This window comes from Salvelinus fontinalis, chromosome 22 (genome assembly GCF_029448725.1).
Source record: "Salvelinus fontinalis isolate EN_2023a chromosome 22, ASM2944872v1, whole genome shotgun sequence".
NCBI classification, from domain to species: domain Eukaryota; kingdom Metazoa; phylum Chordata; class Actinopteri; order Salmoniformes; family Salmonidae; genus Salvelinus; species Salvelinus fontinalis.
Window position 1 is genome coordinate 28,498,345 of NC_074686.1, and position 24,914 is coordinate 28,523,258.

Here is a 24,914-nt window from a genome sequence, read left to right on the forward strand (position 1 = left end):
TCTGCACATTCGCAAGTCTTTATTCATATACAAAATCTGATTTATTTCATTCTCCATGTTGTCTATATTAAAGGGCACTTCCTTGAATATAAAAGGCTTTTAAAATTCAATATTGGTGCCGTTTCTACTTAAAATATCAAAGTGGACGGAAAAGGCACTCATTTCTTGGAATGACCCATCTATCAATAGATTTGCTGATGCGTTATAAACTAAGGTCAAAGTGTTTGTTTTTGGTCATAGGTCAGTCTTAATTTGGATACAATAAATGGTCATTTGTTATCAATAGTAAAATGTGTCTGATAAATAACTCTGCATGTGACCGCGTGGGTGTGTGTTTATGCGTCAGTGTTTGTGTAAGTGTGCGGGACTGTACTGTATGTGCACGTGAGCAGACATATACACACACATACCTCCAATCATGTCTGATAAGAAGTTTTATGATTCCATGGTATTGGAAATCTTTTTCTTGTAATTACAGTAAGCTGTAGCTGCCATTCAAGCCATTAACACTGACTCCCCACGACCTTGGATCTTACAGGTCACTAATATGGGAAATGTTTCTTACCATTTCCCCATGTTACATTCATTGCAAAATGACAAGATTGACTTCTAATCAAAACAACTTTTTACAGTAGTTCATTTCTTTTCAATGGAATAATAACTGAGCAGGTGAGAACATGCCTATCTACCTAGCTTAGTCTGTCTGGTAAAAGTAAAGTTGACTGATCAGGAACTTTGTGGTTCAGCATGGAGACAGATTTGTACCATATTACAGAAACACTCATCAGCAGCAGCTCCATTTTATAAGTGTTTAATGTGTGATGAAACAAATAGTAAATCACAGCTTTAATGTCATTCTGCATCCAATGCATTGCTATTTTAAACAACCACTTCAAATATAACTCATGCATCAACGGAATGAACTCTTAAAACAAATAATACATTTTATTTTCAACAAAAACAGATTCAAAGATAGTAGAGTTAATCAAAAGATGACAAGGCAGGAACTAATTAATGTACACACACACACACACACACACACACACACACACACACACACACACACACACACCCTTTGCATATTTAGCCTTTTCTTCTACAATTAGGCAATTGACCTACACTACATTTGCTAGAGTGAAATAATTTGCATACAACATTTAAGTGATGTCCCTCAACTATGTTGATCAGAAAAGACTTTAAGACACTTTTACATTTTACTGTCAGTCAAAGAGACAAGTAAGTGGACATGATGACAGATCGATGTTAGAAAGCATAGTTGTCAGAGTTTTGTGAAAGAGAAAGAAACCAAAACACTATACTGTATCATGTGTCTATAATACAGGTGTTGCCAGTGGATCAATTTCAATATTCACATTTCAATGTCTTTTAAATCCAGAGAGGATGATCTAGGCATAGAACAGATGGGTAGTGCCACATACAAAAAGGCATTTGTTGGCATAATGTCTTTAAAATTGGATCCTCAACAGTTAAAGTTCCAATGTAGCCATTTTTATCTCAATATCAACGAATTTCTAGGTAACAATTAAGTACCTTACTGTGATTGTTTTTAGTTAAAATGGTCAAAAATAAACAAAAATAGCTTATTAGCAAAGAGCAATTTCTCAAGCAAAATTTTTGCTAGGACTGTCTAGGAGTGGTCTGAGTGAGGGGAAAACTGAAAATTAGCTGTTATTGGCAGAGGTTTGGAACTCTCTTTCTTATTGGAGTATTAACTACTTTAGTGTCTGGTGATGTCACCAGGCAGGCCAAAACTCCACCCCACCAAAACAGGCAAAGATTTTCAAACAGCTCTTACACTTAAAGGGCATTATCATACTTTTCACAATTTTACTGTTTTATTCCAACCTCAGTGTGGAAATATATTCAAAACACAGGTAAATCTAGTTTTTGACTGCACTGGGCCTTTAAAATAACTCTGCATACATGTATAACTACATCATTTCATTTCTTTTCGCAGTTAGTCTTTAATTGAAATGTTTCATTACAAATAAGGGAAACACCTATAACACCACATCATTCATTAGTACAGTTCTTCAGAAAAGGCTAATGTTGTCTTCTGCAGAGCTAGATGAGTCTATCAAATTGATGCCTTCTCATTGGGTTAAAGGGGACAACTAGTGGATGGAGTCATGTTATTCATCAGAGTCATGTGGTTGGGCAGTCTCAGATTGGTTAGAATCATGTTGCTCCTCCTCTAGGGTGGCGACGGTGTTGGTCTGACTGCTCACATCCAACTCTTTCAAAATGGCATCCTCATCCCCCTTCCCCTCTATTTCCTCTTCCCGCTCCATATCCTCCCCTCCCCCCCCCATCTGTCCAGCGAGATCTACGGTCCACTCCTCCCCTGTAGTTCTCTTAGGCTGGGTTGGGCCTGCTCCATTATAGAAGAGCTGGTTCTGGTCCGTGTGGTGTTGGTTGTGATTCTCTCTGTGGTTGTGGTCCTGGCTCGGATGTTGGTTGTGGTTGTGGTGGATCTCACTGTAGTGCTGTCTATGGTTCTGGTGAGTGTAGCTGTGGTGCTGGCTGTGGAAGAAGCTGAGGATGGTGTGTTTGGGCAGGCCCAGCTGGGCTGACAGGGTGTGGACAGCCTCCTCGTCAGGGTTCAGACCAACGTCCTGGATGAAGCTCTGCAGGATCCCCTGCGCCTCCCGGGACACCCGAAACCCTTCGCCATCACTCCCACCATCGCCCTCGCCGTTAGTCTGTCTGCCCCCCGCCCACCGTCCCTCTCCCCCTTCCTTGTCATTGTTATACACACCCCTACCCCTGCCCTGGCCCCAACCCCTACAACCCCTGCCAGTAATGTCCTCTTCCCTCCCATCACCCTGACTACTCCCCCACCAGGTCCTCAGTTGCCCCCTACCCCCCTCAGTCTCGGCCGGTGATGCTGTGGATGGTTGTCGTGGCGGCAGGCGAGGCTCCGCCTGGGGTTGCAAGGGCAGCTGGGACAGAGCGGTCAGTGTTCGTTGATGATGTTGTTGTTGCAATGGGGAGTGGCGTTGGAGCTGGTGGAGACAGATGGATGTTAAGTTACAAACAAACCAATGGGAGCTGATGATATACACATTTGAGTGTGTATATATGCATGTACATTTACACTGTAGAATTGTGTTTGTGTTGTATGCGTGTGCTTCCATGCGTGTACGTGTGTATGTAGGCTATCCAGAGTAGACTGACCAGTGTGTTGTTGTTGACTAGCTGCGTGAGTCTGTCTGTACAGTGTTGTTGCAGAGTGTTGCTCTCCTGTTCATAGATGGCGTCTCGTTCCATCTGGGCCAGACTCAGGAAGCGTCGGATCATACACAGGTTCTCCCACAGGGTTCTGTTCTCCGGGGACGGATCCTCCTTCCAGCGCAGCAGCTCACACAGCCAGCCCTGCAGAACACACACACAGAACCCACATCAGAACCCGATCAGAGAACCCGTAGAATAGAAATACAAACCTTCTCAGAACCCATTCAAGTAAGATACTAAAATATACTATCTTTTGTAAACATACTGAAACACAGCTTCTATTTTTATGACCAGAAAACAACATTGTTATTGATGTTTTATATAAAATAACTACAGTTCAAACTACTAGTCAACATCAAGCAGAACACTTCTCTCTCTCAGGAGCCAGAGGAGAGGAGGAGGCAGAGAGAGAGAGGAGGAGGCAGAGAGGGAGAGGAGGAGGCAGAGAGGGAGAGGGGGAGGCAGAGAGGGAGAGGAGGAGGCAGCGAGGGAGAGGAGGAGGCAGCGAGGTAGAGGAGGAGGCAGAGAGGGAGAGGAGGAGGCAGAGAGGGAGAGGAGAGGGCAGCGAGGGAGAGGAGGAGGCAGCGAGGGAGAGGAGGAGGCAGCGAGGGAGAGGAGGGGGCAGCGAGGGAGAGGAGGGGGCAGCGAGGGAGAGGAGAGGCCAGCGAGGGAGAGGAGAGGCAGCGAGGGAGAGGAGGAGGCAGCGAGGGAGAGGATGAGGCAGCAAGGGAAAGTAGCGACAGTGCCAAGCTCTTGTCCTCTACACAATTACTGTGGCACACCCACACCTGGCCGTAGCCAGCAATAGCACACAAAGCCATGCAGATGCAGTGAGAAGATACAACAAAGAGCTCTAACATGGTGCTGCCTGCCAAACAGCCCTACAATAACGCGAGCTCCAACATGGTGCTGCCTGCCAAACAGCCCTACAATAACGTGAGCTCCAACATGGTGCTGCCTGCCAAACAGCCCTACAATAACGTGAGCTCCAACATGGTGCTGCCTGCCAAACAGCCCTACAATAATGTGAGCTCCAACATGGTGCTGCCTGCCAAACAGCCCTACAATAACGTGAGCTCCAACATGGTGCTGCCTGCCAAACAGCCCTACAATAACGTGAGCTCCAACATGGTGCTGCCTGCCAAACAGCCCCATAATAACGTGAGCTCTAACATGGTGTTGCCTGCCAAACAGCCCCATAATAATGTGAGCTCCAACATGGTGCTGCCTGCCAAACAGCCCTACAATAACGTGAGCTCTAACATGGTGCTGCCTGCCAAACAGCCCCATAATAACGTGAGCTCTAACATGGTGCTGCCTGCCAAACAGCCCCATAATAACGTGAGCTCCAACATGGTGCTGCCTGCCAAACAGCCCTACAATAACGTGAGCTCTAACATGGTGCTGCCTGCCAAACAGCCCTACAATAACGTGAGCTCTAACATGGTGCTGCCTGCCAAACAGCCCCATAATAACGTGAGCTCTAACATGGTGCTGCCTGCCAAACAGCCCTACACTAACGTGAGCTCTAACATGGTGCTGCCTGCCAAACAGCCCTACAATAATGTGAGCTCCAACATGGTGCTGCCTGCCAAACAGCCCCATAATAACGTGAGCTCCAACATGGTGCTGCCTGCCAAACAGCCCTACAATAACGTGAGCTCCAACATGGTGCTGCCTGCCAAACAGCCCCATAATAACGTGAGCTCTAACATGGTGCTGCCTGCCAAACAGCCCTACAATAACGTGAGCTCCATGGTGTTGCCTGCCAAACAGCCCTACAATAACGTGAGCTCCAACATGGTGCTGCCTGCCAAACAGCCCTACAATAACGTGAGCTCCAACATGGTGCTGCCTGCCAAACAGCCCTACAATAACGTGAGCTCTAACATGGTGCTGCCTGCCAAACAGCCCTACAATAACGTGAGCTCCAACATGGTGCTGCCTGCCAAACAGCCCCATAATAACGTGAGCTCCAACATGGTGCTGCCTGCCAAACAGCCCTACAATAACGTGAGCTCTAACATGGTGCTGCCTGCCAAACAGCCCCATAATAACGTGAGCTCTAACATGGTGCTGCCTGCCAAACAGCCCTACAATAACGTGAGCTCCAACATGGTGCTGCCTGCCAAACAGCCCTACAATAATGTGAGCTCCAACATGGTGCTGCCTGCCAAACAGCCCCATAATAACGTGAGCTCCAACATGGTGCTGCCTGCCAAACAGCCCTACAATAACGTGAGCTCTAACATGGTGCTGCCTGACAAACAGCCCCATAATAACGTGAGCTCTAACATGGTGCAGCCTGCCAAACAGCCCCATAATAACGTGAGCTCTAACATGGTGCTGCCTGCCAAACAGCCCTACAATAACGTGAGCTCCATGGTGTTGCCTGCCAAACAGCCCTACAATAACGTGAGCTCCAACATGGTGCTGCCTGCCAAACAGCCCTACAATAACGTGAGCTCCATGGTGTTGCCTGCCAAACAGCCCTACAATAATGTGAGCTCCAACATGGTGCTGCCTGCCAAACAGCCCCACAATAACGTGAGCTCCAACATGGTGCTGCCTGCCAAACAGCCCTACAATAACGTGAGCTCCATGGTGTTGCCTGCCAAACAGGCAAGATGGGAAGCAAGAAAGAGAGTGAAAGAAAGGCAGAGAGAGAAAGACAGAAATCACTCCATTCTACAGAGGGAAATTATCCCAAAACAAAAGGCAATAACAAGCTTATGGTTCTGCCTGGAAAACTAGCACAATGGAATGGAATGGACTAGCACAATCTGTGTGTTGGCGCGCATTTGGTGTGTGTTCAAGTGTGTGTGTGTGTTTGTGTATAAGTGTGTGCACATGTGTGTGTTTATGTGTGTGTGCGCATTCATGCAAGCGTGTGTGTGTAAACTGGTGATTTATAGAACAATAACCGTCTGATGCAGTGATCAGAGCTCTCCATAGACTGCAGCTGCTAGTTGATCATTTCCTACACAACCGGTTACTGCCCAACTAGGCTCTGTGTAAAGATGTTTTCATACATTTCATACATCACATACGAAATCTGATATTATAGGGACTTGTGGAAATGTGTGTGTGTGTTACACACTTACTAATATCAGTCTGTAATAAACGTTTTCTTCTGTTTCAGTCCAAGATAAGCATTGTCTCCATAGGCATCCCTCAGTCACTGAACACCATCCTCTCTTTTCTGTGTGCTTGTGTGTTTGTATGAGTGTGTTTGTATGAGTGTGTGTGTGTGTGTGTGTGTGTGTGTGTGTGTGTGTGTGTGTGTGTGTGTGTGTGTGTGTGTGTGTGTGTGTGTGTGTGTGTGTGTGTGTGTGTGTGTGTGTGTACCTGACTCTTGGAGGCGGCCATCTTGGCGAACATGGCCTGAGACACCTTGGCTCTCTTCATCTCCTGTTGGATCTCCTCATAGATAGAACTGTTGATGTTTAGAACACATCCCTCGCTCTTCACCCCTCTGTCTAGAACACATCCCTCGCTCTTCACCCCTCTGTCTAGAACACATCCCTCGCTCTTCACCCCTCTGTCTAGAACACATCCCTCGTTCTTCACCCCTCTGTCTAGAACACATCCCTCGCTCTTCACCCCTCTGTCTAGAACACATCCCTCGCTCTTCACCCCTCTGTCTAGAACACATCCCTCGCTCTTCACCCCTCTGTCTAGAACACATCCCTCGCTCTTCACTCCTCTGTCTAGAACACATCCCTCGCTCTTCACCCCTCTGTTTACTACTGCTACTGGAGACAGCCTCACCTGCAGAGGGGAGAGAGGGGAGAGAGGGGGAGAGAGGGAGAGAGAGGGGAGAGGGGGGAGAGAGGGGAGAGAGGGGGAGAGAGGGGAGAGGGGGAGAGAGGGGGAGAGAGGGGAGAGGGGGGAGAGAGGGGAGAGAGGAGGAGAGGGGGGAGAGAGGGGAAGAGAGGGGAGAGGGGGGAGAGAGGGGAGAGAGGAGGGAGAGAGGGGGAGAGAGGGGAGAGGGGGGGAGAGAGGGGAGAGAGGGGGAGAGAGGGGGAGAGAGGGGAGAGGGGGGAGAGAGGGGAGAGAGGGGAGAGAGGAGGGAGAGAGGGGGAGAGAGGGGGAGAGGGGGAAGAGAGGGGGAGAGAGGGGAGAGGGGGGAGAGAGGGGAGAGAGGGGAGAGAGGAGGGAGAGAGGGGGAGAGAGGGGAGAGGGGGGAGAGAGGGGGAGAGAGGGGGAGAGAGGGGGAGAGAGGGGAGAGGGGGGAGAGAGGGAAGAGAGGGGAGAGAGGAGGGAGAGAGAGGGGAGAGAGGGGAGAGGTGTTGATGTGGTTACTAAAACAGCTGTATCGTTTGATTAGTAAAGATATTTCTGATTTCAGTTCGATTAGCAAAGAAGTTGCCATTGTCACTTTGGCTATAAAGCATTTACAATTTGAAAGAGAGAGAGAGAGAGAGAGAGAGAGAGAGAGAGAGAGAGAGAGAGAGAGAGAGAGAGAGAGAGAGAGAGAGAGAGAGAGAGAGAGAGAGAGAGAGAGAGAGAGAGAGAGAGAGAGAGAGAGAGAGAGAGAGAGAGAGAGAGAGAGAGAGAGAGAGAGAGAGAGAGAGAGAGCTTACTTTAGGAAATAGAATGGAAACCTGGGAGTGCCAATCTTCAGCCTTAACAAAGTTTCCCTCTTCCTTTCTTGTCTGAAACATCAGAGGAATACATCTTAGACTATCATGAACAAGATATAACTTCAACACACACACACATGCACACACACACACTCCATCTCGCTCTGTCTGTCTGTCCGACCTGTGTGTGGCATGGTGGGGTAGTGTTGTTGGGTGAATGGTTGATAATGGTCGACGTGGTCAGACTCCTCTCTCTCTCTTCCTGGTAGATACGGTCGCGGTCACCTTCCGGTATCTGTAGGAAACTCTGCATGGACCGCAGGTTGACCAGGAGAGACTGAGAAGCACTCTTAGGATCCTCCTCCTTACGAAGGATCTCAGACAGCAGGCCCTGACACACAGGATAGAAAGACACATGAAGATAAGATACACACCATGGAATTAGAATCACTACGTCGTGAAAACAGCTGCTACACTGGACATGCAACTTTTGTTGGCATGAGCAGAGCAGTAATTTACCTGACGACTCAAACAGAATTCTTCCGCAGCTCTGTCGTTCGCTACATACTTCAGTTTGAGACTGCCATCATTGAAGTCATTTGTGGTGACGAGGGGCACTGTACAAACCAAAGCCATCAGCGATTGGTTCAATCAGAGTATCAAAGCCAATGACAATTTTTCTCCACGCCGCTTTACCCACGTGTGTTCTGGCTCTGGCCCAACCCATCAGTTTCTGGGACCAATCAGACGGTCTAGAAATCGTTGGGAGGTACTCAGATCCAAACTCATTGTGGAGAATAAACTAATGTCCATGGGCGTGTTGTAGAGTTTGCCCGGAGCAAGGAGTTTGTGTAGCCAGGCAAAGCATGAATCACTTTATCAACCTGGGTGGGGGCTCCTGGGCAAGAGAAAGATGAAGACTCTGATATAAAGGAATGAGAGTGTCACACTTGTCAAGTTACGCTTCCAGGGTTGCAGCCCTGTAATGTTGACCAGGCCAAGAGAAACTTATAGACAATGTTTGATAAAGATAAATTATTAACACCATCTGTCACGTTCCTGACCTGTTTTCTCTTGTTTTGTATGTGTTTATTGGTCAGGGCGTGAGTTGGGTGGGCAGTCTATGTTTTCCGTTTCTATGTTGGTTTTGGGTTGCCTGGTATGGCTCTTAATTAGAGGCAGGTGTTTTGCGTTTTCCTCTAATTGAGAGTCATATTAAGGTAGGTTGTTCTCACTGTTTGTTTTGTGGGTGATTGTCGCTGTGTCTGTGTTTGTTGCACCACACGGTACTGTCTCGTCTCGTTCGTTCGGTCGTTCCTGTTCATGTGTTCTTCGTTTCATGTAAGTTCGTAGTTTAGGTCTGTCTAGTTAGTTTTGTTATTTTGTAAATTAGTCAAGTGTATTTCGTGTCTGTTCTTCGTCTTGAAATAAAGTCATTATGTATTCACAACCCGCTGCGCCTTGGTCTACTAACTCACCGAAAGACAGCCGTTACACCATCAAACAAAACCCTCATGAATGTTGTTCTGCAGGAAGCTCTGTAGAGTGGTCAATAGCTGGCACAGCCACAATGTCATAAAGTCTGATTTTAAACCTAACCCTAACCTTAACTCTAAACTTAACCACACTGCTAACCCTAATGTCTAACTCTAACAATAAAAAAGCAAATAAACGTTACCTGCAAGTTTCATACTAAAACAGGCTGAAGGCCATTAGTCTAGACTAGGTTAACCTCTGAACATAGACTCACACCTAGACTAGGTTAACTTCTGAACATAGAGACTCACACCTAGACTAGGTTAACCTCTGAACATAGAGACTCACAAGTTTCATACTAAAACAGGCTGAAGGCCATTAGTCTAGACTAGGTTAACCTCTGAACATAGAGACTCACACACACCCAGAAAGTTCACGTCCTCACAGATAGTGTTTTCAATTTACAGTGCTAGAGTCAACATAGCAGATGACCAACTCCAGACACATTCTAAAGCACTGCTAATAAACGGATTATTAAGTTATTATCTGTCAGCTCCTGTTCGTATAGCAGTCACTCACTTTTCCATTCAATGGGACTCTAATAGGGGGTTGCTCTGCCCTCCCTCCCACCCAAAATGTATGTAATTTTGTTAGGACTATATCCCTCTAATGTAGACCCCCCCTCACTCCTCACACACACACACCCTAGCTATTAAGCCTTCACACTCCAATAGGTTCTTCACACTTCAAGCCAAGCCCCGTCCACTCTACTCCTTGGCACCTTGCCCAGGTGAGACATTCCTTCCTCTGCCCCACTCCCTTCTACCTGTTCGCAGAGCCCAGTTGTCACAGCGACAGAGAAATGCGGGGCAGGTGGCTATAATGATCATTATAATGACACCCATGATGATGCTGGTGATAATGACGGTAATAGTAACAGTAGGCTAGGTCTCTCTAGAAGCCATTAATGTGAGTGCCTTCTAACTGCAGGAGCAGACAGGATAGACAGAGGGAGGGAGGGAGGGAGGAAGGGAGGGAGAGAGAGAGGTATGAAATGGGGAAAGGAGAAAGATTTAAATGAAATGAGAAAAACAAGGGATAGACCTGTCACATGGAGACGTCATGAAGTTGGATACAGAGAAGGGGTAGAAATACATATAGGAAATATTAAAAGAAAGGAAGATAGTAAGTGATGGACAGAGGAAAGAAGATATAGAGAGAGGTAGATATAGAGATGGACAGAGAGTGATAGAGAGATGAGAGAGAGAAAGCATAATGGAGGGATGGAGAGAAACAGAGGGAGAGGTAGAAACTCTGGGGAAGTGTGATTAGAGGGGTAGAGACTCTGGGGAAGTGTGATTAGAGAGGTAGAGGTAGAGACTCTATGGGGAAGTGTGATTAGAGAGGTAGAGGTAGAGACTCTGGGGAAGTGTGATTAGAGAGGTAGAGGTAGAGACTCTGGGGAAGTGTGATTAGAGAGGTAGAGGTAGAGACTCTGGGGAAGTGTGATTAGAGAGGTAGAGGTAGAGACTCTGGGGAAGTGTGATTAGAGAGGTAGAGGTAGAGACTCTGGGGAAGTGTGATTAGAGAGGTAGAGGTAGAGACTCTGGAGAATTGTGATTAGAGAGGTAGAGGTAGAGACTCTGGGGAATTGTGATTAGAGAGGTAGAGGTAGAGACTCTATGGGGAAGTGTGATTAGAGAGGTAGAGGTAGAGACTCTGGGGAAGTGTGATTAGAGAGGTAGAGGTAGAGACTCTATGGGGAAGTGTGATTAGATAGGGAGAGGTAGAGACTCTCTGAGGGAGAGTGACTAGCTGGCCCAGCAGCTGCTTCACCGCTGGCATGAGTTCCTACTGCAGAGAAGAGCTGGCACACACACGCACACACACATTCACCAGCACACGTATTCACACACACAGAACAGACAATGCAGCAAAGGCCATGCCAAGAGCTAATCACCATGCACACGCGCACACACTCAATCCGATAACACCAGCACAGCACACAGTTTACACACACCATAACACTCTGTCCTTCACTAACCCCACCCCCTAATTAATCCCTAACCCTTAGTTTACAGCACAGTCCCATACATACAGTACCTCTATCTCCCTGTCTGTCTCCTACCTGGGTCCTGTTGAAGGCCACACGGGCGAACACAGCCTGGGAGATGCCTGCTCTCTTCAGCTCCTCTCTCACCCACTGGTAGATCTCACATGAGATGTCTGATGGTCCACACACCTGGCTCTGGGACCCAGACCCGGGTCCTGGTGGTCCAGCCTGGGGCAGGGTGTCGAGGCCCTTGGCTAGGGCCAGGGAGGGGGTAGGCCTCCCCACAGGGGGGTGGTTGAGGAACTGCTGGGGGGAGGTGGAGACAGATACAGACAGGCTTTGCTGGGCTAGCATATGGCTGACTGCATTCTGCTGGTTGAGGAACTGGGCCATGACTATCTGTTGGGGGCTGACTAGCTGGGGGCTGAGGGGGGCGGTCACCAGCCTCGGGGGGCAGAGACTTGGGGCCAGACAACTACGCCCAGAAATGTGGGTGGCACCCCCGTGAGGAAAGGGGAGGGGCGAGGAGCAGACCTGCTCGGCTGTGCTGCCTTGGAATGGTTGTTTGGTTGATGGGTGTGTGGAGCTCGTTTGGGATTGGTCAGAGAAGCTGTCAATCTCTGAGGAAGAGAATAGTGGAGAGAGGGATGAAGGAAGAGAAACGGAAATGAGAGGGGGAGTAAATATCAATAGTCAAAGCTACTATTTGCTAACATTAGCATTGAGGATCAATATAAGTGAACTACCCCTTTAAGTCCCCCTGTAGTCTTACCCATGATGCCTTTTGTATTCATGAAGTGCTTATACCAACGGCCAAACTCGTGGCACTTGGAGGCCGATACATTTGCATAGTAGGTGCTGTTAACAATGGAGGAGATCATACTCTGAGAGAGAGGGCCAAAAGACACAAAAAAATAGAAGAAGATGGAGTCGTAACAGTGGCAGGGAAAAGCATTATGAATACTAAACCACAGCAGATCAATGCAACATTTAGTACTATTAAATAGAACGCATGTTATATACTGTACATACGCTAGCCTGAGGCCCAGTCTATTAAATATAATGCATGTTATATACTGTACATACGCTAGCCTGAGGCCCAGTCTGTTTAATATAATGTATGTTATATACTGTACATACGCTAGCCTGAGGCCCAGTCTATTAAATATAATGCATGTTATATACTGTACATACGCTAGCCTGAGGCCCAGTCTATTAAATATAATGCATGTTATATACTGTACATACGCTAGCCTGAGGCCCAGTCTATTAAATATAATGCATGTTATATACTGTACATACGCTAGCCTGAGGCCCAGTCTGTTTAATATAATGTATGTTATATACTGTACATACGCTAGCCTGAGGCCCAGTCTATTAAATATAATGCATGTTATATACTGTACATACGCTAGCCTGAGGCCCAGTCTAATATATATAATGCATGTTATATACTGTACATACGCTAGCCTGAGGCCCAGTCTGTTAAATATAATGCATGTTATATACTGTACATACGCTAGCTGAGGCCCAGCCTGTTTAATATAATGCATGTTATATACTGTACATATGCTAGCCTGAGGCCCAGTCTGTTTAATATAATGTATGTTATATACTGTACATACGCTAGCCTGAGGCCCAGTCTAATATATATAATGCATGTTATATACTGTACATACGCTAGCCTGAGGCCCAGTCTATTAAATATAATGCATGTTATATACTGTACATACGCTAGCCTGAGGCCCAGTCTAATATATATAATGCATGTTATATACTGTACATACGCTAGCCCGAGGCCCAGTCCATTAAAAATAATGCATGTTATATGCTGTACATACGCTAGCCCGAGGCCCAGTCCATTCAAAATAATCATGTTATATACTGTACATACGCTAGCCTGAGGCCCAGTCTGTTAAATATAATGTATGTTATATACTGTACATACGCTAGCCTGAGGCCCAGTCTAATATATATAATGCATGTTATATACTGTACATACGCTAGCCTGAGGCCCAGTCTATTAAATATAATGCATGTTATATACTGTACATACGCTAGCCTGAGGCCCAGTCTATTAAATATAATGCATGTTATATACTGTACATACGCTAGCCTGAGGCCCAGTCTATTAAATATAATGCATGTTATATACTGTACATACGCTGGCCTGAGGCCCAATCTAATATTTATAATGCATGTTATATACTGTACATACGCTAGCCTGAGGCCCAGTCTGTTAAATATAATGCATGTTATATACTGTACATACGCTAGCCTGAGGCCCAGTCTGTTTAATATAATGTATGTTATATACTGTACATACGCTAGCCTGAGGCCCAGTCTGTTTAATATAATGCATGTTATATACTGTACATACGCTAGCCTGAGGCCCAGTCTGTTTAATATAATGTATGTTATATACTGTACATACGCTAGCCTGAGGCCCAGTCTAATATATATAATGCATGTTATATACTGTACATACGCTAGCCCGAGGCCCAGTCTGTTAAATATAATGTATGTTATATACTGTACATACGCTAGCCTGAGGCCCAGTCTAATATATATAATGCATGTTATATACTGTACATACGCTGGCCTGAGGCCCAGTCTAATAAATATAATGTATGTTATATGCTGTACATACGCTAGCCTGAGGCCCAGTCTGTTAAATATAATGTATGTTATATGCTGTACATACGCTAGCCTGAGGCCCAGTCTAATAAATATAATGCATGTTATATACTGTACATACGCTAGCCTGAGGCCCAGTCTATTAAATATAATGTATGTTATATACTGTACATACGCTAGCCTGAGGCCCAGTCTATTAAATATAATGCATGTTATATACTGTACATACGCTAGCCTGAGGCCCAGTCTATTAAATATAATGCATGTTATATACTGTACATACGCTAGCCTGAGGCCCAGTCTATTAAATATAATGTATGTTATATACTGTACATACGCTAGCCTGAGGCCCAGTCTATTAAATATAATGTATGTTATATACTGTACATACGCTAGCCTGAGGCCCAGTCTAATAAATATAATGTATGTTATATGCTGTACATACGCTAGCCTGAGGCCCAGTCTATTAAATTGAATGCATGTTATATACTGTACATACGCTAGCCTGAGGCCCAGTCTATTAAATTGAATGCATGTTATATACTGTACATATGCTAGCCTGAGGCCCAATCTATTTTCCTCTTGGCAACAGAGCTCGAGAACTGAGCAATAATTGCATTTGAAGTCAGAAATAACTTATTTACAACAGTTTTTTTTTTAAAGCGACAAAGAAGTAACGATTCACATATTAAATAATCGCTTTGTCTCTCATTTTGTCTCAGTTTTAACAGACTCCATTTCTCTCCCTGGGTGTGTGTCTCAGTTTTAACAGACTCCATTTCTCTCCCTGGGTGTGTGTCTCAGTTTTAACAGACTCCATTTCTCTCCCTGGGTGTGTGTCTCAGTTTTAACAGACTCCATTTCTCTCCCTGGGTGTGTGTCTCAGTTTTAACAGACTCCATTTCTCTCCCTGGGTGTGTGTCTCAGTTTTAACAGACTCCATTTCTCTCCCTGGGTGTGTGTGTGTCTCAGCTGAACATAAAATGTTTGATGATAACGGACTCAGAACGGGGTTGTTAAAACACACCCCCAGGTAAACTCTTTAATAAAGACAGATGAGTGTGTGTGTGTGTTTGAGTGTGTGTGTATGCTACCTCATCTAGGTACCATCTGTCATTTAAGAAATGGATGCTGAAGTTAATCCCTCAAGACAATCTGTGTCATCTTAACATCTGTTACACCTTTAATCACTTCATATTTATTCTAATCTGCTCCAACAACTGAGAGAGAGAGGGAGAGAAACTTTTCTTTATTATCTATTTCACTTCCTTTGGCAATGTAAACATATGTTTCCCATGCCAATAAAGCCCATTGAATTAAGAGGGGGGGGGGGGGGGCAGAGTCTGAGAGAGAGAAAGAGAGAGGCAGACAGTTGGAGGGAGAGAATGAGCTAGAAAGAGGGGAGGGGGTGCAAACATAAACATAAAGAGAGAGAGAATGTCTGTTTATTAGACTGAGGCTGTAGTTGTTTCTCTCAGGGTGAGTAACAGACAGACTATTTTGATTGTTATAAATATTCACAAGACACATCCATCTGTTCTCCAACAGCAGGTGCCTCTACGCTGTGTTCCTTCACAGTAACAAGTGTGTGTGTGTGTGTGTGTGTGTGTGTGTGTGTGTGTGTGTGTGTGTGTGTGTGTGTGTGTGTGTGTGTGTGTGTGTGTGTGTGTGTGTGTGTGTGTGTGTGTGTGGCTGACTGGGTTCAAACTTGGGTCACCTGCCTGCCTGTTACAAGACTGTTTTAGCCCGCTGAGCTAAAGGCTGGGCATGCAACAAGTAGGAGAAACACAGAAAGAAAGAGAAAGACAGAGATTGACTAGGAAGAGACAGACAGTAGCAGAAGCGTACAGTGGTATAGTATGTGCCAGCAGAACTGTAGGTAACAGGATGCAACATGGCTCTAGAGATAGACCCCTTTTTTTCAATTTTCGCCTAAAATGACATACCCAAATCTAACTGCCTGTAGCTCAGGCCCTGAAGCAAGGATATGCATATTCTTGGTGCCATTTGAAAGGAAACACTTTGAATTTGTGGAAATGTGAATTGAGTGTAGGATAATATAACACAATAGATCTGGTAGAAGAAAATACAAAGAAAAAATCTACCGTTTAAAAAATGAATATTGTACCACCATCTTTGAAATGTTGTCCTATAGGATATACTACACTCCTAATGATATAGGTATGTCTGGTTACATTCTAGGATCTCTGAGGAATAAATACGAATGTAATTTGACTGGTTGAAACAACATTAGGGTTAGATTTTCACAGATTCCTTTCTTTGCAAATTGAACGAGTGGAAATACAAAATCGATCGTGCATGCTACATGGACCTTTTTAGGATATGAAAAAGGATTTTATCTAACAAAATGACACTTCATGTTATCTCTGGGACCCTTTGGATGATAAATCAGAGCAAGATTTCAGAATGTAAGTACACATTTCACCTTCAGAGTTTAATTTATCAAACCTATCGCAGTGAAAAAAGTGTTTTGTTGTTAGGAGCTCTCATCAGACAATAGCATGGCATTTTCTCTCAGTAATATCTACTGTAAATTGGACAGTGCAGTTATATTAACAGGAATTTCAGCTTTCAGCCGATATAAGACACTTATATGTACCGACATTTGTTGTTTCTCTAAAATCTACGATCGTGACAAACGGCGCTGCATGATTTACAACTGCCCCGTTGACGGGACGCCGATCCCTATTAAAAGATAAACATCCCTTATATCTCTCTCTGCCCGCAGATCTTATTTGTCCCAGCAATCCGTGTACGTGTTTATGCCTGTTTGTGTGTGTGTGTGTGTGTGTGTGTGTACGTGTTTATACCTGTGTGTGTGTATTGGACAAAATTAAGTATTTTTTAGTTTTGATTGGGGACAGTAACATTAGTAATCTCTAAAAATATACTTTAAGGAAATAATTTCTTATTTGTATGTTTAGGTCACGTAATATAATGTAAAAGTCTGCATTAAGGTGTCTGTAATAGAATACATTTGTCAAAAATGAATGTAGACATTAATAAATATATTGCTGTAGCTTCCAAAATATTCGGTGGGGGAGTGCCAAGATGGCTAAGCTGTGGCTTCAACACAGCGCCCCCTATCAGTCATCTAGTGTATATATAAATCATTGGTTGTACCTGGGACAGAGGGCACTCTTTGGCCAGTGAGCTCTGGTTCATGTCTCTCAATAGCTCCTTCAGGGCATTTCTCACTGTGGAGTGACTCCACTGTTCTGGAGGGAGGTCCTCCAACATGGGACAACTAGAGAGAGAGAGGGGGGGGGGGGGGGGTAGAGTGAAGAGATAGAAGAAGAGAGGGTGGAAAATAAGTAGATTGAAAAATGAATAAAAAAGCTGTCTGAAATTGTGGGGGCCCTCGCCTGTGGAGTGGCAGATTTAGACTTTGGCTGACTGCATGTTTCTCTGTGTGTGTGTGTGTGTGTGTGTGTGTGTGTGTGTGTGTGTGTGTGTGTGTGTGTGTGTGTGTGTGTGTGTGTGTGTGTGTGCCTGCCGGCCTGCCTCACCTGGTGGTAGTTATTAGTTAATTACTTCACACAACACATCTGCTGTGTTTTCAGAATGGTGAATTATTATTATATCATGAACCACGAATGCAGCCAAGCAGATTTTCACGCCAACCATTTCCTGCCACTACACACCCCCACTGAAAGCAGGTTGATAGATGTAGCATCAGAAGCTGTGTCCTGGTCTACCTAATCGTGGCAACCCAGATACAAAAATCGAATGTAAATTACTCGATTAGGTTCTGGGGGTGGAGGTATGACATATGTATCTATTGCAAGTGCCAGAACCTCTTTGGTAGCTCCACCCCCCCTCTCTCCACATGTCTCCTGGAAGTCTATGTGCCACATGTGCTCTCCTCTTCAGAAATTCAAAAAATGCAGCGCCTTGCAAAATTGTGATTCATCCAAATAAACAGTGACACAAAACCAGCACACCGAAATGTTCCTCATTAGTTGTCCCATCCCATAGTCTGTAGACAGACGTTAAGATACCATTTATGTTACGTATGTCTGTCCACAAGAGATGATGGTGTACCTGGTGAGCTGGATCTTGAGGGTGGTCACATGGTAGAGGTCCTGCAGCATGTCAGCCACTGTGGCATCAGGAGCATCAGTCACACAGGACAGAGGGACAGGGTTCCACCTACCCACCTGGATCGAACCTACACACACAGACACACACACACACAAACACACACAGACACAGGCTCGCGCGCTCACACACACACACACACATACACACACACGTGCGCACACACACACACGCAAACACTGTGTTACAAACACTGACAGTGGAGGAAGAGAAGGTGTGTGTGTGTGTGTGTGTGTGTGTGTGTGTGTGTGTGTGTGTGTGTGTGTGTGTGTGTGTGTGTGTGTGTGTGTGTGTGTGTGTGTGTGTGTGTGTGTGTGTGTGTGTGTGTGTGTGTGTGAACATGATTTATGTCTGTGTGTGAGTGTGTGTGTTGGTGTGCATGTGTGTGTACCTTTCGCCTGTGCTGCTGAGCTGTGAGAGTAGCCCAGGGCCAGTAAAGCCATCTCTATCAGCTGGTTAAACAGCAGGTCTCTCCTGACCAGTACAAACTCTGCATGCTCTCTCCTCTCATCCTCCACTGGCGGGACCGGGCTCTCTCTGTGCTCCACCAAACACAGCACAGGCAGCAAGCTTCCTGGGATGACGGATACATAGCACAGCCAATCATTTCACAGCATCCAGATAGAAGCAGAAGGCATTGAAAATGAAAAGCTAAAGCATCATGCAAATTCCCCAGAATTCTTGAAATTTCCCAAAATTCTAGAATTTTACCTGGAAAATTCCTCTTGTTTTACAACCCTACTATTCACCCATTCCTCCCTCTATTCACCCATTCGTCCCTCTATTCACCCATCTCACCACTCTATTCACCCATTCCTCCCTCTATTCACCCATTCCTCCCTCTATTCACCCATCTCACCGCTCTATTCACCCATTCCCCCCTCTATTCACCCATTCCTCCCTCTCGCCCCGCCACTCTTCTTTTTCAGTCTTACCTCTTTTATGCCAGTTATTGGGTTGTGGTGCGGGTGTGGTGAGTTTGGGGGCCGAAGTTCTGACCCCTGGGCTCCCCTGTCTCGTCCTGCCCTGGTGTGGACCTGAGGGGCCCCCGCCACCGTTCAACTCCAGGCGGACCAGTTTGGCAGGAGGGGGACGGTGGTCCCCATTACCAGGAGTGTTACACCCCTCTGACACATGGCCTCCATCACACTGCTGGGGGTCCATCACATGTGGGACTGAGTGATCCCCACACTAATGATGCAGCTCACAAACACCAGAGAGAGAGAGAGAGAGAGAGAGAGAGAGAGAGAGAGAGAGAGAGAGAGAGAGAGAGAGAGAGAGAGAGAGAGAGAGAGAGAGAGAGAGAGAGAGAGAGAGAGAGACTATTCATTAGGTTTTGTTGTGGAATTGTTAGATATTACCTATTAGATACTGCTGCACTGTCAGATCTAGAAGCAGAAGCATTTCGCTACACTCGCAATAACATCTGCTAACCATGTGTATGTGACCAATACAATTTGATTTGATTTGAAAGAGAGTATTTAAATTCATTAGGGAACGTTTGCAGTTGGACCTTGGACAGTGTCTATATGAAGACGATTGATGCTGCGCGCCTTGACGCACTATTCATTCCACAAAAGACGCGCGCAACAAATCGTCCCGTCACCGACTGGGGAAAGTTTTAGAGGCAAACGTTGTGTCAGTTGTCATATTTGCACGTCGTCCATGATTGACGAATTGTGAATATCAACACAAATAAACACCCCAATCTCCATCGTATTTATCTCAGGCAGCCTACTGGTATATCCATAAAAACATGTACATTTTCAATCGAAGTTAGTCAGACAGACCTGACATCCGCTGGCTGCTGGTTTCTGTTGAGATTCCAAGATGCCGTAGGTAGTACAAGAATAGAGTTCCTCGTCTTGATTTCTGTCCACACTGTCTCAGTGAGTCAGAACATCACCTCATCTCTCTCTTTTACACTATTCGTCGGTCTATTACGTCTATATCATATCAGCTGCGTAGCAACATAGCCCGTCGTTTCTTGCTGGCTGCGCGCTTTCTGACCTTTTCAACCATCAACAGAATAAAACGAGTCTATCGGTGGTCTAACCGGAATATCAGTCAAAACTATCCACAGTGACAGAGACTGTTCACGGAATTAGGCTACAGACCAGCTGGTATGCTACAAGGATTCCGTTAAAAAACTGGTGAAGCGACCAATACACGGTGAGTTCAGTTGTAGGCCAGTCAATGCAGTCATCAGCCAGTTTCAACCGTGTGAAGCAGCTCGCTCTTCTGCAGAAGGCTATTGGCAGACAAACACATGCGCACGCTGTCTCATCTCTCTCTCTCTCACACACACTGCATGGATCCAACGGCCACCTACCTACAGGGGACACACTGGTTGAATCAGCGTTGTTTCCACGTCGTTTCAATTAAATTAAGTTGAACCAACGTGGAATAGAAGTTGAATTGACGTCTGTGCCCAGTGGGTAGTTTCTCTGGGCAACATTATGCTAATACTACACATTTATAATTTACTAATACTAATATGGGAACCAAATGTAGCCTAACTGTGTGAGCATGTGGAGTGTATCCATTATTATTATGAGAAGTAAATGTGAGAACGCGAATGAGACCTGAATGTGTCCGCTCTTACAGAGTTGGTTTAGTTTGTAGGCTACACAATAATGATATGTTACCAGAGGCACACTGCATGATTTGATGGATATTTATCTCCCCCCCAATATAATTGTTGATTTCTTTTTAACCTTCAATTTCAAATCGCGATGAAACACACGCGCGCGCGAGCATGTAGCCCATAAACAGAGGCAGTTGTATTAACATATAGTTGGTGTAATAATGAATTCACCACTACGCTCCGGTAGGTATTAAATGTGACAATTGCGCATACATGTATTTATTATTTTCTGCCGTGCCACTATTATATGCATGGCTTGTTTTTGTCCTAGGGATTTAATAACTCTCCATGGAAACGCTCTGGATGTGATGGGCTGCTTATCAACTTTTCTTACATATGTTTGCTGTTCAAATTATTCTCGCCCCCATCTCCATAAGCAATTATCTTCAATGTTTCCCTATCGTAGGCATATATTTTTTTATGGCGGCATGTGAAGCCGTTGAATTAGGGGAAATCATTTTTGAGGATCTTGACTTAGAAAGTGATGTTGTTTATAATGAATAGCCTGGATAGGACGTGTAGCCTATTCAAACAGTGTTTAAAGGGGAAAGTGATGTTGTTTATAATGAATAGCCTGGATAGGACGTGTAGCCTATTCAAACAGTGTTTAAATGGGAAAGTGATGTTGTTTATAATGAATAGCCTGGATAGGACGTGTAGCCTATTCAAACAGTGTTTAAAGGGGAAAGTGAGAGATGGCCATTTCTTTCTCTACTGTCAATAGGAGCGTAGCCTACCTGCCAAAAACATTTACATAGTTGGGGAAGCTACTCTGAAAATATAGTAGGCTAGTTTACCAAGCTACCAATTGCTTCACACTGGAAGAAGTTAAGCTACACTAATGCTACCCTTAAGAAAAGCCTATAGTTTACTTAACTAAAGTTACTTTTAAAAAGTAGTTCATTACATCCAACCCGCTGGGCAAAAACTGGTTGTATCAACGTTGTTTCCACGTCATTTCAACATTTAAATAAAAAATTCTGATGACGTTGAATCAACAGTTGAAAATGGATTGGATTTGCAAAAAGTCGTCAACGTAAGGGCATTTCGTATTTTTTCACCCAACTTTGAATCTATTTTTTTTTTCACGTTGAGTTCACATTAGTTGACATCAATCAAATGTAAACTAGACTATGCAATGAAAACGAATTAGTCTATGATCCTATCTAAATCTGAAATGATTACAAATTGCAAGAACAGATCACAGTCAGATGTTAACAGAATGTGTAATTTAGCCTTTTACACACAAAAGCTAGGCTGTTTCAAGTGTAGTTCACTGCTCCCCAACATCCCCAACACTGAACATTTATAAGACACAGAGGAAAAAATCGTGTTTCATCCCTATAAAAGTTTCAAAAAGACCTAAGCTATTTGGATAGCCTAACGTGTTATTTGCAAAATATAGGCTAACGATACAGTTGCAATAACGCATGTCAGCATCAATAAGTAAATTCCCACAAAACCTAAAGGTATAGCCTACTGGCATACGCAATGGGGGTATTTTACTTGAAGAAAAGTAGCCTATTCAAGAACCCCCCCAAAAATGTTCAGGTTCAGAAGCAAGCACCAAACATAGGCTAATACGAATTCCCAATGGAATGGTAAAATAAGAGAGCAGCATTGCAGGTGTTGTATAAAGTTATCGAAAAATAATAAGAAAAAAATAGTATCAGAAAAAAATAGCCCAAAATAGATAATTATAATTACCTTCAATAACAGCGGAATCCGTTGAATAGTTGGATATCCATTGAGATTAAACAAAGGGTCTAAGGTCCCATACAGTTATTTAGAATATACAATTTAGAATGCGCGATAAATTCATGTACCTACATGTATTTCAGAAAGGTCACTCTGCTTCGGAGCTGCAGAACTGATGTCTGTCGTGTGTGATAGTCGGACGAGTGACGGAACCTGCCGGTGAGCTTCAAGTGTATTTCAAAGTGGCTCGTGGCGCTTCCCCCAATTAGGCTATCGCAAAATGGGTGACGAGAGAGAGCGAGAGAGAGGAAATGAGAAAGAGAGGGACAGGTAGAGAGAAAGAAAGGAGAGAGAGATTGCTGTCATCCGTATGCTCGAGCCTCTCCTGTTTTTTGTCTTTCATGCGTCAGAAGGGGACGCTGCAGCCTGGAAGCAAGCGATGCCAGGTATGCGCTTGTTATCCGTGCACTTTCCATTTTATATAGTCATATTAACCTCTGAAAAGAGATGAGCAAAATGAGGCCAGAATTGAGCTCCCCACACTGGAATAGAATTTACACTCCCTTACTGTGAGACAGGGACAACACAACCCTTGACAAGTTCATCAATGTTTTGATTAACCTTACAGGCATAGCAAGGCAGAACAATATATATTGAACATTTTAGAAATTGAGATAGAGGACCTAAGAGAAAGAGAGAGGGTGGGAGAGAGATAGAAGGCGAGAGAGAGACAAGGAGAGAGCTCCATTACCCTCTTGGTTAATTAGAAAAACAGAATTATCTATCTCCCTATAGCCAGAGCAAGTCACGCCTGGTTAGACTTCATTCATTGTGACTAACTAAGAGAAAGATATGTCACTCTGATGTGTGTGTTTGTCTGCCTCTATTTATCCATCTCATATGCTTAAATTGACAGTAAATAATCATTAAGACCATTAAATGGTCACAGCTGACATTGTAGTACAGCTCTCTCAGTCTGCTGCTGATCCAAGGGGATTCCCTAACGGTCTCCCAGTACTGTCTCTACCCAAATTAGGTTATCTTCTATTGCATTTAATATGCTACGGTTATAACGTGGTTATAAATTACGAGGCCTTCTGCGCTCTTATAAGGCCCTTTACTACTGAATAGTATATGTTCCAGGTGCGTAGAAGTCAAAATAACAATACTGGAAGAGATGGAGACCCGCACACTGTCGAAAAAATGAATACATCCAATACTTGAATGCAAAATAAAGATGTTTATTATAAAATCATGGCTCCCCAAAAAATCATAGTGCGAAAGAAAGTGCATAAAGAAAAGGTGAACAAAAAAAATAAAACGTTTCGGCCTCAGGCCATCCTCAGTGTAAAGTTGTCTGCACACACACCTGGCCTCTATTTCCAAGATAATTCCATATGTCATATCTATAAATCTATAAATCAGTACCTAGTATAATACCTAGTAGAATGCATGATCTAGATTATATACAAAATGTACAAATGCGAACAAAGAAATATAATCAATTATTACTTTATTTTACTTATACCATGTGAAATTTTCCTCTGAATAAATAACACAGAGTCGTAGAAATACCACTAGATGGGGGTATCGTACACCAGTAAGAGGCAATAACCAGTTACAGAAAACACTTAAATAACAATTCTTCATTCATGCGTGATGGGTGGAGAGTTTTTAAATAGAACATCCACCTGCATTTTGTCTGGAAAAGACTCAATTCAAGATTATCACCCCCTATGTTTATCACCCCCTACGTTTATCACCCCCTACGTTTATCACCCCCTACGTGAAGGTTTTATTTGCTGTATAGCACAGAAGGACATGGAGGAGACGGGGTGACCGGCCTCAGAGAAATGACATGCAATAGGGTTATTACATGGTTATACTGTTTTTGGTGGGAACACTCACACACACACACACCACCCCACATCCCCCACAAATCAAACCAGCACAGGACCTTTGTTCATATTTTTCTTGTCATGTCCCCAAACTAGAAAACATCTCAACCCAGAAACCTGGATGCAGGGAGTGATCTTGGGTGTCCATTCAATAACCTTATCACTTCTATCATGTGATTCTCCCTCCCTCCTTGTGTTAGCCCTGATACAGGGGTCTGGATGGGACTCCTGAGACTGATAATAACGCTTCTTACAGGAATCAGGTATTAGCTGGGACAGCCATGGCCCCAGTGGAAGGTGTATTACTGTAGCTATTGAAGAACTCCTCAGTAGATGACATTCATAAAGGCCTATAAGCCACTGACCTCTTGGATTCCAATGTTCTACAGATTTCAGTTCAGATAGTGCTGATTGTTCAGTACTGTATGCCATCACTGTTGGTATTAGCTGGCATGAGGATTAGGCGTATGTATCTCTGTATGTATCTCTGTATGTGCTCATTTGTTTCTCTCTATCTGTCTGTGTGTGTGTGTGTGTGCGTG

General features: G+C 44.5%; 1 protein-coding gene across 3 annotated transcripts; it reads right to left on the bottom strand.

The window, feature by feature from the left end:
• Nucleotides 1–795: 795 nt before the first annotated feature.
• Nucleotides 796–22,888, bottom strand: LOC129820143 (DNA-binding protein SATB1-like). Of its 3 annotated transcripts, none has more exons than XM_055877066.1 (12): nt 22,607–22,888; nt 19,065–19,320; nt 18,521–18,703; nt 18,073–18,199; nt 17,152–17,275; nt 12,143–12,254; nt 11,446–11,990; nt 8,023–8,232; nt 7,842–7,913; nt 6,604–7,026; nt 3,199–3,396; nt 796–3,026 (listed from the first exon to the last, which is right to left on the bottom strand). In XM_055877066.1, the coding sequence occupies exons 2-12, from the start codon at nt 19,291–19,293 to the stop codon at nt 2,154–2,156; spliced, it is 3,096 nt and encodes a 1,031-aa protein (XP_055733041.1). In that variant the 5' UTR covers nt 19,294–19,320; nt 22,607–22,888; the 3' UTR covers nt 796–2,153. The 3 variants fall into 3 exon arrangements, with proteins under 3 accessions (XP_055733041.1, XP_055733038.1, XP_055733039.1); XM_055877063.1 differs by having other exon boundaries at nt 22,484–22,888; XM_055877064.1 differs by lacking the exon at nt 22,607–22,888 and adding an exon at nt 19,920–20,503.
• Between the last annotated feature and the right edge of the window lie 2,026 nt (nt 22,889–24,914).